General features: G+C 41.2%; 1 protein-coding gene across 2 annotated transcripts in view; it reads right to left on the bottom strand.

The window, feature by feature from the left end:
* Positions 1-13,942, bottom strand: part of Fbxo11 (F-box protein 11) — a 74,952-nt gene that overhangs the window by 24,023 nt on the left and 36,987 nt on the right. For both annotated transcript variants that reach the window (XM_032908711.1, XM_032908710.1), the window contains exon 2: positions 36-160. In XM_032908711.1, the coding sequence (XP_032764602.1) occupies positions 36-143 (108 nt within the window). In that variant the 5' untranslated portion in view covers positions 144-160. The remainder of the gene's footprint in view (positions 1-35; positions 161-13,942) is intronic.

Here is a 13,942-nt window from a genome sequence, read left to right as displayed (position 1 = left end):
TTCTTTCCTTACAAAAACAATTACAATTAAGTCACCTCCATGCTGTTCTTTGTAGGACACGCTGTTCTTTTTGGCAAAAGAGTTTTTCTACGAAGCTGGTATGGACTATTTTGTGCACCAGGACCTGATTCTTCTGCAACCATATCTGCAGGAACATCATCTGTAAAAGATGAAAGAAAAATGGTATCCATCTTTTTACTAAAATCTCAAATTCAGCAAGAGAAGGAACAACATAATTTTGTATGGAATTCCAGCCAACCGGATGACTATCTGACAGACATTCCATATCTTGTAGAGCTTGGAAAAAAGTTTAAGAAAAGAAAGGGGGTGTGGGAAGAGGTGAAGAGGGGTTAATGAGAAGAGCGGGTCAGAGCAGCTCAAGCTGAGCAGGCAGGCAGGCTGTCCCATTGCAAGGCCAAGTGGAGGGAGAGGCCGCCCGCGTAGAGGGACGGCTCAGTTCTGTGTACTAGACAGCAGTCAGGGAAAAGTGAACGGGTAGAGGGGTGCTAGAGATTTAGAGCATGAAAGAAATTCACAGCAGGGAGGGAAAGGAGTGGCCTCGGGCAGAGCAGAAAGAGCCTCACACAGCTGAGGTGAGAGCAGAGACAGGTACACAACAGAGTAAAATGAGTCAGAAAGTACACAGGGCAATGGAAACTGGATTTCTGTTCAAGAAAACAGCTGTAAATTTAAAAAAAAAAAAAAAAGCACCAGTAAAACCTTTGCTGTTGAGCCTGGAATTAGAGGCATAAAGTGTGAAGTTACAATTTCCTACCACAGACAGAAATACAGGTGTAAACATTTAGATGTGCACAGAAAGGGTGCTTATCAGCATAAGCTCTCCCCACATTTAACACAAGGCTTCCCAAAATAGTCGAGCATGGCTAGTAGTCGGATCTTGCTTTCTGAATAACATTTTCTATAAAAGGAAAGTTTCATACTTGTTGGAGAAATGGTGGTTCCCAGGTTGGCAGGAAAGTACAAAAATGAGCCTAGAATATCTTGGGGGCAGAAAAAAAAGGTGTGATCAATCAATTGATCAATTGATCAATCGATCGGTAGGTAGGTGGGTAGGTAGGTAGATAGTGGATGATAGGTAGGTAGGTAGAGAGGGATGGATGGATGGAAGTGAGCTTAAAAAGGCAAAACTAAGCTAGTGCATCAAATAACAATCCACAAACTGGCAAACTGTAACCCACTGGGAGTGGGCGAGTCAGGCAATTGTTATCTGCCCACAGATTAGGAGAACAATAAATGCCAACCCCGACAGGAGCTCATCGTTCACATCAATAATGACAGACTAAAACTGCACCACCCGACAGACAGCACAACAGAATTTCCATGAAATTCCTGACAAAGATGGACAGCACGGATCCATTATGAAGAATGGAGCAAAGCTGGAGAGCACAGCTGTTCTGTAACAGGACTGGACAAGAGGAGCGAGACTACATGCAACCTGTGGCTCCCGTGAGAACACTCCCGCCTCCAGCCACCCCAGTACATGAAATCTGGACACCAAGAGCAGAGTACAGGGTGTATCAGTGCTAACCTCACGGCTCTTTAGTTTGTAGGGGCATGCACTCATAGACTAGGGAGTAAAAAGGCGAGTTAGCTTTTAAAGAGCTGGGGGCCTCTGCAGTTTGGATTTTAAAAATCTTGAAAATTTCGATAGTATAAATTCTTGAATCATAAACACCAACAGACAAAAGAAAAAGATGGTTAGGGAAAAAAGTGACTGTAATACATTACAAAGGGGCAATCTGTTCACAAATCAATACATGACCAATAGGCTAGCTGTGGTGGTATATTAGATGTGGAAAGATAGTTCCAAACTGAAGGAAATACAAATAAAAACTACAGTGTGATAATTTTTATCTACCATATTATGCAAGATGCAAAAGATTCTTTACACACGAGTGTTATCAAGAAGAGGAAAGAATGCCAGGAGTTGGTGGTCCACGCCTTTAGTCCCCACACTTGGGAGGTTGAGGCATCGAATCTCTGTGAGTTCCAGGCCAGCCTGGTCTATGGAGCAAGTTCCAGGACAGCCAGGGCTACACAGAGAAACTCTGTCTCGAAAAACCAGGAACACACACACACACACACACACACACACACACACACACACACACACACACACACACACACCAGAGGACCAGGGTCAATCCCCAGCATCTATGTACATGATGGTTCCCAGCGACAGCGACAGCTCCAGATGACCTAACATCTTCTAACCTCTTCAGGTACCAGGCAAGCATATGGTATACATACATACATGCATACATACATACATGCAAGCAAAGTACTCAAATTCATAAAATAAAAAGGATGTTCTTCCTGGCTTCAACAGAGCCATCATCTAACCAATAGATAGGAAGCAGCTCCTTACAGACGCACACTCCAGAAGAAGTGACACACCTGCCGAGTCGCTGCTTTCCAAGTGCTCAATGAGTAGACTCAGCCACTGGGCAGCGGTCATCCCCAGTAGAACTCAAAGGAAAACCGCAAGACTTTATATCTCCTCAAGGAGTAGAAGCCGGGGCACAACAGCATGATCCGCTGCACGTCTGTTACTTCACTTAAACACCATTTTTAGCTTAGTGACCCCAGCACACAAGAGGCTAAGGCTGGAGGATCAAGAGTTTGGGGCTATTCTGGGACACATCACAAAACTGTTCTTTTTACATCATTTTTAAGTAAAGCCTTGAAAACTAAGTTTTTTTGCACTGTAGTCAGAAACCAGTCAGCCCACGTGACATGGTTAGGTATTTGTGGGGTCATTCCCTTTGTGCTTTCATACATGGTTAATTTTTACAAATGCTCCTCTCTGTCTAAAATGAACATGATAGTCTTTTGTCTTTGAGACAAGGCTTCCTGCATTAGGCAAGAAGTCTGTGCACTGTCTTGGTCAGGGATTCTATTGTGCAATGAAACATCATGACCAAAAAGCAAATTGGAGAGGAAAGGGTTCACTTGGCTTACGCTTCCATCACTGAAGGAAGTCAGGGCAGGAACCTGGAGGCAGGAGCTGATGCAGAGGCCATGGAGGGTGCTGCCTACTGGACCGTTTGCTCTGATTTGCTCAGTCTGCTTTCTTATAGAACACAGCAGCCCCAGTCCAGGGATGGCACCATTGACAATGGGCTGGGCCTTCCCCATCAATCAGTAATAAAAAAAAAATCCTACAGCCCAATGTCACAGAGGCATTTCCTCAACTGAGGCTTCTTCCTCTCTGATGGCTCCAGCTTATATCAAGTTGACATAAAACCAGGCTGTAACCAGGTTTATCTCCAGCCCCAACAGTCTACACTTTACAGTACAATTTTAAAATCTCTAGAAAGCAAGCTTCTGATAGTGTCATGCATTCTGTCTTCTCTGTGAGTGGAAGGAGTTTGGCTATCTACTGGCTTCGGCAAAAACTGTGCTAAAAAAATCTCCCACCGTATCTCTATGTCATTTACTTAGCCTATAAACCTTTATTTTATATGCTGTGAAATGTTAAAATAGATACAGATCGTTCATTAACTCCTGGTGAATTATTCAGTTTACCATTATGTAGCAGCTTTCTTAGTTCTTTTCATAAAAGTTAGACAAGCATCCTAATATCATTTTAAGCAGCAGCACCATCACCCCATCTGAGACAGGGCTGTGTTATATATATCCTTGGAACTAGTGAAATAGACCAGGCTGGCCTCAAACTTGTGATGACCTTCCTACCTTGCCTCCCTGTGGTTGAAGATATGTTACCAACCTTTTTTTTAGAACTTGATTTGGCTTAGTTTTTCACACTTGTCTGTTAAAACTAAATGATGCTTTATTCCTTCTTTAATCTCTTAAAATACTAATTTTTTATTCAATTTTGTTTCTTATTGTATGTGGAGTTATCTCTTCCACCATGAGTTCCTGGGACTGAGCTCAGGTCAGGCTTGTGCAGTAGGCAGAATTGCCCATAGCTGCCTCCCCTTCCTAGTACTGTATAAACACTGTACACGTGCCCTTAAGATTTTTCTATCATTGAGGGTTTTGTCATGAGTTTTTGACTAGTGGGTACTTTTTCTAGTCACTATGTACAATTAGGGATGTTTTCACTTCTATCTAAGCTGTTTTGAAAAGTCCCAATGTCACACTTTTTAACAAATAATTTTATGCATATAAATGTTTTCCTTGTATAAATGTATGTGCACCAGTGTGTGTCTGGTCTGTGGCTTTGGATCCTATGAACTGGAGAAGGCTGTGAGCTTGGAATTGGACCCAGGTCCTCTTTAAGAGACAAGTGCTTAACCACTGAGCCATCTCTTCAGGCCTCGAGGCCACATTTCTTGTCCCCATGTGTGTACTAAGGCCCAGTCTGAGACCCATATCACACATAACCAGGGCCACAAAAACCCTTGTGCTCCCACACGGCACAATCATACTCGTGCTGTCACACAGTGCTGTCACACCCGTGCTACTACACAGCAGCATCTCCTACTCACTGATTTTGTTTCTCTGATTTCTGGCACCCCTGACTTAATTCTTTATTCCTTAGGGTTTAGCTACGGTTCCGCTATTTCATTCTACTATGTTTGCAGTCTACGCACACATTGAGTCCAATGTGTTTCTATCAGCTTAGATTAGCTATGCTTACAGTAATTTTCTTAACACTCCAACATACAGTATTAGGTGTTATTCAAACCTCCCCTTCCTGCACCTTTACCTGTTAATGAGGCAGAAAGCAAAGGAGGAGGCTTTTCAGCCATCAGTGAGTGCTCTGAAGGAGGGAGCAGCACATCTTTCTTGCTGCTGCACAGCTGCTGTGCTGTGTGAGGACCACCAGGGACTCATGTACTCCACTGCTCAGGGAGAGAAACGCACAGAATGAGAAGGAGTAGGAGGCCTGGCTTTGTTGAAGGAAGTGTGTCACTGGGGGTGGGCTTTGAGGATTCAGAAGCCAAGCCAGATCAGGATGTAGCTCTTAGCCTCTCCAGCATGACAGACACTTGCCTGGCTCTACACTCTCCACCTTGAAGGCCTGAAGCCATAAGCCAGCAGCAATTAGTTTTCTTTTGTGAGAGCTGCCTTGGTCTTGGTGTCTCTTCACAGCAACAAAGACAATTGCCTTAACTGTTTTTACTTTTGCTGTCATATTTTAATAGACTTATAATCCTGAAGGCAAGAGCCTTGGTTACTGTTTTAGCTCAGTGCCTATTAAAGACTCAGTAAATGTTGATTCTTCCCTATAGATAACTATTAATTTTCATAACCAATGAGAACTATGATACTTACTGAAGAAATGATATTCAAGATGCATTCAAGATGCAATAAAATATGATTTATTATATAAACAGAACTATAATTATAGCCAATGATCCATGGTAGGTTCCAAATACTAAGTAACTCAATTAGGGCTTTGTTACATAACTTACATGCATGCACGCGCTCGCGCGCACGCACACACACACACACACACAGAGCAACAAAAGTTATGCATATATACATATATAACACACACACACATATAACCAAACATTATTTACATTTCTAGACTTCAAATCATACACACACACACGCACGCACACACACACACACACAGAGCAACAAAAGTTATGCATATATACATATATAATACACACACATATAACCAAACATTATTTACATTTCTAGACTTCAAATCATACATACACACACACACACACACACACACACACACACACACACAACCTTGGAACCACTGTGGTAAGGAGGGCCTTAAAAAAAATAAAGTTTTCTTAATTTAAAAGTGAATATTTAAAGACTTTATAATTAAGTAGCAATGAAAATGTATTAGGATATAAGTAACAATCTAGCATAAGGCTAGAATATCTTGACTTTTATATACACACACACAAACACACACACATGCACGTGCGGCTAGCCATCTTAAGGGTTTGCAGAATATAGTTTATGGAAATTTACAGAAGTTATTCCCTCTACACACAAAGACTATCTATATTCCAAATTACTTACCAGAGACACAAATCAGGCTGGCAATGGTCACGTCTGTGCTGGTAACAAGTGTGTGTTTAGAAACAGCTCCAAGCACTGCAGTGTAAAGAACTAGCACTTGACAACTGTCTCTAACACAGCTGGAAACCACCACGGCCTTTCCCCAGTTAAAAATACTCATGAATAAACGGAATTTTTAAACTTTATTTTTTTTTAACTTAAAACAAGGGTATCTTAAGATAAAGAATCCAAAAGTATTTTAAATCTTCTTTTGAAAAGCAGATTTGACCTGCCATATAGTACGTAATCAGACCATCTGGTTATATTTATGTTATACAATTTCAAAATTTAATCATTCAGTAAGTACAATGCTACATAATACCCTGCAATAATGTATTTATTTATACAAACAGGTATATGTCTGTCAAATTTTCACCATCAAAGAGCTGTAAGGATTAACTTAATCCCTCAAAAAAGGATAAATAATTTTTTTTGTTAAAGTCAAAATTTCCAAGTGTCTTTAAAGAACATCCGTTCCAGAACTGATTACATTTTGTAGCTTTAACTTGAAAAGTACACTTATATCTCTCCCTCTCCCCACTCTCTGGGTTTCTGAGATTGGGTTTCTCTGTGTAGCCCTGGCTGTCCTCTAACTCAGATCTGTCTGCCTCTGCCCCGTGAGTGCTTGCTGAAATTAAAGGGATGAGCCACCATGTCCAGCCACTTGCATTCAAGTTCGAGCCAAGATTGACTAGTTAAAAGAGTAATTAAAAAGCAGTGTTATGCCTGTGTAGCAGGTGATATGAGCAGAGCATCAAGTTTATTCTAAGAATGACCACTGACTCAAATCAACAATCTTAACTTGAGATCAGGATTTGCAGGAGTCAGCTAAACGCTGATCCTTTTCACCTGCAGCCCTCACTGTACATAAACTTTCAAAATCCCACCAGAGAATCACTCCAGGAGACTAAACATGTAAAAACCGATAGCAGGCAGCTCGTGCTATAATAAGGCGTGTGAGCTGTTACCAATGTGCAGAAGGGAACATGCATAAGCACAGCTCAGAGAAAACAGTATAGCCTGTCTCTGGCTTTATCTTCACATAAAATTTAGAAACTCCTAAAAATTTCTTTTACTGATTTATATTTACTGGAGAAAAAATAGCCAAGTTCAGGAAATTATGAGGCACAAGATCAGAATAAGGTTATTTTATACTTTTTTTATTGGCTAGTTTATGTATTTATATTTCAAATGATATCCTCTTTCCCTCCTCTGCCATCCCTCCTCTCCCCTCCCCCTGCTTCTACGAAGATGCTCCCACTCCCATCTCAATACCCTGGCCTTCCCTACACTGGGGAAATGAGCCTTCACAAGACCCAGGGCTTCTCCTCCTAAGGATTTATTATGTATTTTGTATATGTGAGTACCTGTAGCTGTCTTCAGACACACCAGAAGAGGGCATCAGATCCCATCACAGACGGGGTGGGTGCTGGGGATGAACTCAGGACCTCTGCAAGAGCAGTCAGTGCTCCTAACCGCTGAGCCATCTCTCCAGCACTATACTTTTTTAAAATTGAGATTATTAAGTAAATGTAAGGGTGTTTGTTCGGTATGTAGCTACCTACTGAGGTCAGACAAGGATGGTGGATCCCCTAAACCCGGGTACAGGTGGTTATAAAGGGTGTGGCTGGCAGGAAGAGAACTCCGATCCGCTGCATAAGCAACAAGACGCTGGGCCATCTGTCTGGCTTCTGTGCTCTTCTGGTGGCATACGTTTTTTTTTTTTTTTTTTTTTTTTTTTTTTGGAGGGGGACCAACCCAGGGCCTTAAGCCTATTACCACTGAGCTAAATCCCCAACCCCTTCTGGCTCTTCTTACAGGCAGAAGTATTTGACTGAGGCTGGAGATGGCTGAGCCGCTAAGAGTACTTGTTGTTCACGCAGTGGACCCAAATCCAATTCCCAGCACCCACACAGCAGTCACAGCATCTGTAACCCCAGTTCCTTCCTTTGGCCTCCTCAGGACCAGACACACAAGTGATGTACAGACATCTATATATGCAGGCACATCACCTCAACTACATGTGTATATGAAAGAAACGTCAGTGCCTCTTCCCCATCTGCTTCCCCTTCTTCTAACAAAGCAGCTGTCTTAGCTGACATCAGCTCCACTTGGTTGTCTATAGTTAACCATAGCCACAAAAACACAGAACGAAACCCCCAAATCACCACTATCACCTAACAAGGCAGTCATGACTGTATAAATCTTCAAAGGCTAGGGCAGAAGGATAATCAGTTTATGACCAGCTAAGGTTTTATAGGTCAAACTGCTAACTAGGGCACTATCTAAATACAAACTGTTTGTATTAAATATTATGAAGTACACTTGTTGCCAGTAGTATTTTAGAAGCCTGTAGAAAAAATACAATGCAATGGGGCACAAAAGAAAATCAGTATTAACTGGAGACAGTTCAGTATAAGGTAAAAATACAAGTTCTAGAAAGACTGGCCTATTGTTTAGAATTTGGTATTAGTCCTGCTCAATCATACGGAAGATATATGGTAAAGGCCTCTCTACTTTTTTGAACTGTTTAAAATATTTCGACAGTGTCTCCCTGACTTTGGAACTCACTGGTTGGTCAGAAAGCTCCTGGGGTCTGTCTCTGCCTCTCCAAACCTGGGATTACAGACCTAGGCTGCTAGGCCTATTGATTTCCATGGAATTGAAAATGTAAATGAGGTCTCCATGCTTACACAGGTAAGTATTTTACCAATTGAGGCATCTCTTGGCCTCAGTTTCTCATTCTTAACTTGAACTCCATTTACTAATTTTCCATTTGTCTATAAATTAGAAATAACTAAATGGACTCAGTAGGTGAAAGTGCTTACTGGTGGGCAATCTGAATTTTTTAACGCCCAGAGTCTATGGCGGAAGAACTATGGAAAGATGTCCTGACCTCTTACACACACACCTATCAAGGTTTTTAAAATGGAGATGTGTCAGAGCTGGAGAGATGGCTCAGCAGTTAAGAGCGCTGGCGACTCTCCCAGAGGTCCTGATTCAATTCACAGCGGCCACATGGTGGCTCATAATCATCTATAATGAGATCCAGTGTCGCCCTCTAGTATGAAGGCACACATATGCAAGCAGAACACTGTACATAAATAAATCTATAAAAAAATTGAGAGGTGTCATGGTTAGATGTCTATCTTAGTAACTATTATCTAGCTGGTAGTAGTCATTGCCTGGTAAAGACGACATTTCAATATTAACTATTTTCTTAATTGAGATAGACGCTGAAAACAAGAAAATGAATACAAAATTTATTTCAAATCCCAGGTAAAAGATTTTTTAAAAAAATTATCCCATCTAATATCTGGAAAAATTCTATGAGGCACAAATAATGATTATGAAATACATTTCATGATAGTCTAAAGAGCAGAAATTACAGAATTAAAAACTCATAGATGACAAGGGCCGACAGACTCTAGGTACAACCACCACCACCCACGGCCTCCTTTAACTTGTAAGGCTGTGAAACAGCCAACAAGGCATGGCATTAGGTAAAGCTGTGAAAAGGCCAAGGACGTTGCCAGTTTAACAGTACAAACAGAACAAAGAAAAACTGTCACTGTGCACATCACAGCAACTGCTTCACTGGTGGTCACAAAGGAAGTAAGGTTCTTCTTTCAACTATCAAACACAAGGGAAGGTAGAATTAAAATGCTGCAGACACACAGACTTATTAACTCAGCCAAACTAAGGAATAGAGAAATAAGATGAAGACAGGATCCATCAGACAATGTAGTTGCGAGAAAGCAAGGAGAGAAGTCCCAAGATAAAGAGTAGCCACTCTATCTTTTCCAAGAGTAATAGAAGGATAAAAGCAGCACACAGTGTTCAAGAACAACCCATTGGAACTGAAGAGGGCTCAGAGGTCAAACACACAGGCTACTCTTCGAGGACCTAGGTTCAGTTTTCAGCACCTGTATAGCAGCTCATAAATGCCATAACTCTGGTCCCAGGGGACCTCATGTCCTGTACTGGCCTCTGAGGTCACCAGTAGTGCAAAGATATACATGCAGGCAAAACACCCATACACATTTAAAATAAAGTCCACAACAGTCCATGAAAATAACTAAGAACGATCATTTGGAGTGGCCCAGAGAGAGAGTAATGCTATGTGCTGGAGAAGGAACTATATTTCTAATACATATCAGGCATTACAGAGTATTGTAGAACATATGTTCATATTCTTAATAAGGTGAAAACAAGTGTATTTTCAACTTCTACTCTGAATGCGCACACAAACCACTGAACAACTTGAACAGTTTGCACATATCACCAACAGAGACATCCTTAACCGTGGTAAAGCAAATGCAGAACTTAATCCAGGCAGTGTTTCAGTGAAAAGCAAGAGCCATAATGTTATCACTATGCTAAAGCCAGGATCTACAGCTGTCAACCAAGAAGCTGATCACCACAGAACTCAATAGACAACATCTAATAGGAACCCAGAAATGACTGGGAAAGCTCTGAAGGACCAAATCCATCCACTTTCTCAAAACCTCCCACTTGGAGCCATCTATTTTTATGCACAAGTACTTCAATTAAGACAATAAATTTGTAAGTCTATATACCTAATAGTACACGTAAATTTTCTAAAGATTACAAAATAAGGGCACAGGAGTTAACTGTAGGTATAGTTCTTGCAGAGGACCCAAGTTTATCCCTAGCATCTGAGTTGTCACTCACAACCACCTGTATTTGTAGAAGGGTCAGATGCCTCTAGTCTCTGGGCACCTGTATACAGACATGGAGACATTTGTTCAGACTTACACTTGGAAATTACTAAACAAAATAATCTTTTATATTCCCATATACATAAATTGCCACAGTACTCAAAGTACAAGACAGAGCATGCAAAACTTACAAACTATGATTATAAAATAATGCTGTATTTGTAGTGGAAATGATTTATATAAAAGAAGCTATACACAGGCATATGCTATCACAGAAGAGATGCAAGGGCAATTAGGAGTTAAAGCTAGTATCAGCTGCATAGGGAGTTAAGAGCTAGCCTGAGGTAAAGGAGCCCTACCTCAAAGCTCTGTAGGCACAAAACATGATGCACACACATACATCTAAGCAAAACACACACACACACACACACACACACACACACAAACAAACACACACACACACACACACACACAAATCATAATTAAATCAATTTTAAAAAATTAAACAAAAATCCCAACCCTGTTTTGGGGTTTGGGATTTAGCTCAGTGGTAGAGCGCTTGCCTAGCAAGCGCAAGGCCCTGGGTTTGGTCCCCAGCTCTGAAAAAAAGAAAAGAAAAAAAAAAGAAGAAGAAGAAGAAGAAATAAACAGTTTAGAATTCTGGGTGAGTGTTCATTTGAATGGACAGCAGTGGAACTTTACAGGTAAAAAACAAACCAATGTAAGAGGAAAGACTAGATGCTCAAAGACAAGAAGAGGCATAAAAACATGACTAGAGGTCAAGGACCAGAGCCTTACCCTCAGAAGCCGTTTTCATGGGGACTCCATAAGCAAAGCCATCAGGAACTTAAAGGCACTAGTGCAAGGGACTGGTTGAATATTCAAAACCAACAGAGGCAAGAGTACAGAAATATGTGTATGTGACTCTATAGTCTCTGTCAGATGGGATACAGAAATCAAGACAGATAAATTCAATTTTGTACTTATATGGGCAAAAATATGAAATAATGTATTTTAATCTCCTACTTACAAGTTTTATCAAAGTAAATGGAACATCATGTTACAGAACAGCAGATGGCGCCAAAATGTCATTTAAAATACTGCTTTTGGGTTACTATAAATGAATACAATGAACTGAAACTGAAGGTGGGACCCAGGACTCACCATAGTAAAATTGAAGAATATAAGTTAGAATAATAAAATATTAAAGTTTCATGTGGTACTGTTATTCTCAGAGAGGGCTATGTTAGATGACTGTCTCCTAAGTGCTGGGATTCTCTTTTTCTTGCTGTCATGCTGTCAATTTTTCTAGCTGTCCACCAATGGTACAGAATCTCTCTTTTCTAATAAGTCAATAAAAATAAAACATCCATGTCTATTTATAAAGTAAACAGACACTTAGTGGGAGACTTTGTGCTGTCCCCCCATGATAAAGTCTATAGGTTCTTAGTGTTATGGGGTTTCTATTTTCTGTATAGGCAAGAGGCTTAAGGCTTAGAGTTCAAGGCACTTTGAAGGCAGGCCTGGCAAACTCAGATCGTCTCAGTTTGACCCCTACTTTATGTTTGTATGCACATACATGCACACAAACCCACACACTAGCCCCCACACTCACACACACATACCGACACTCATTTAAAAACTTTTACCACTGCTCCAATTGGTTAGCTCTTGCCAGAAATCACACAACCAGGATATTAAAAATTGATTTTTTTTCACACTGATGCTAGCAAACGTAAATGTCAATTATGAATACAAGACTTTAATCCTTATCCTTAATTAAAAATTTTACTCTGGAATCCAGCCAACACTAATCAAAACTTTAGCCTGGGGTCAGCAAGACAGCTCAGTGGATAAAAAACTGCACAAGCGGGGTTGGGGATTTAGCTCAGTGGTAGACCACTTGCCTAGCAAGCGCAAGGCCCTGGGTTCGATCCCCAGCTCCGAAAAAAAGAGAAAAAAAAGAAGAAGAAGAAAAAAAAAAAAAAAAAAAAAAAAAAAACTGCACAAGCACAAGCCTAGAGATCTCCTGATCCCTGGAATCCGGGGGTGGGGGGTGTAAAGGAGGCAGGAGAGGCAGATCCAGCAGTTGTCCTCTGACCTCCCCTGGTACCATGGCCCCACCGCACACAGTAAAGCACAGACACGCCAGAGCACAGAGACACCTGACTGGCCGCCGGGACCGGTCTCCCAAACCGGGCTCAGGCGGGCTCAGGCAGATGTTTATTCTTTAGAGGGGAGGAGGTGAGGGCGTCAGACAGCAGAGTCAAACCAGGGAGGCTGGACCGCGCCATGAGGGAGGACACCATGCTGACAAGGGCAAACCTGACTGGGGAAGAGCAGAGAGAAGACGGGCTTTAAACACCCGCTCAGATTTAACTCACACCCAACAGTACCTGACTTCTGAAAAAGCTCCACTGCTGAAGGAAGACACAAAGCACAGAGAAACGTGAACCCACGGTTTATAGGAGTCAAGCAGTGACGCGAACCCACGGTTTTACAGGAATCAAGCAACTTGGAGAAATGTGGAGAACTAAGAGGAAGAGTGAAGATCAAAGCCACATCTACAGGGCAGAGAGTAACAATTCAAGTCCAAATCTCAAAACATGCACAATGTATAACTCTTTTTTTGGATCCTCCCCACCACTAATTATCATAGCAGCAGACATATTACTGCTAATTAACAACTAGGACAAATTTAAAACAATTGTTACAAGATTTCAAATTAACATTAGTTTCAAATATAAGAGTTTTTGTTGCATTCGAGTCTGTGTCAATGTAGGAAATAAAACCGAAACTAAGCTCTTGTGAAATGAGTGCAGTAAGAAGGAGAACTGTCCAACTACAGAGCAGGCGATAATGGCCAGACCAGCAGAAGCCTCCTGTAACCCAGGAAGGTCAGTCAGCAGTCAGAGTCGTAGGCAGGAGAAGAGCAAGGTCCCAAGGCACGCCTGGGCTATGACACAGTGAAACCTCATCTTTAAAACAAGATAAAATAAAGCAACTCCCCCTAATAAGCTAATTATTAAATAAAAATTCTACTTAAGCCTTTTTTTTGGAGGGGGGCCTGAAATAATCAGTTGCTGGTTTTATAGAAGATATTCCAATTTAAGGCTGACAGGTAACACAGTAAATAAAATCTATTTTAATTTGTAGTTAAATAGCGCATTTACATGGGTCTGAAACAACTCTTCAGTGTACTACACACTCAGATCATGAAGGCATGAGGTTAGTGG

Source organism: Rattus rattus, chromosome 7, assembly GCF_011064425.1.
Source record: "Rattus rattus isolate New Zealand chromosome 7, Rrattus_CSIRO_v1, whole genome shotgun sequence".
Classification (NCBI taxonomy): Eukaryota; Metazoa; Chordata; class Mammalia; order Rodentia; family Muridae; genus Rattus; species Rattus rattus.
The sequence above is the reverse complement of the archived record's forward strand: the minus strand, read 5'-3'. Positions and strand labels throughout refer to the sequence as shown.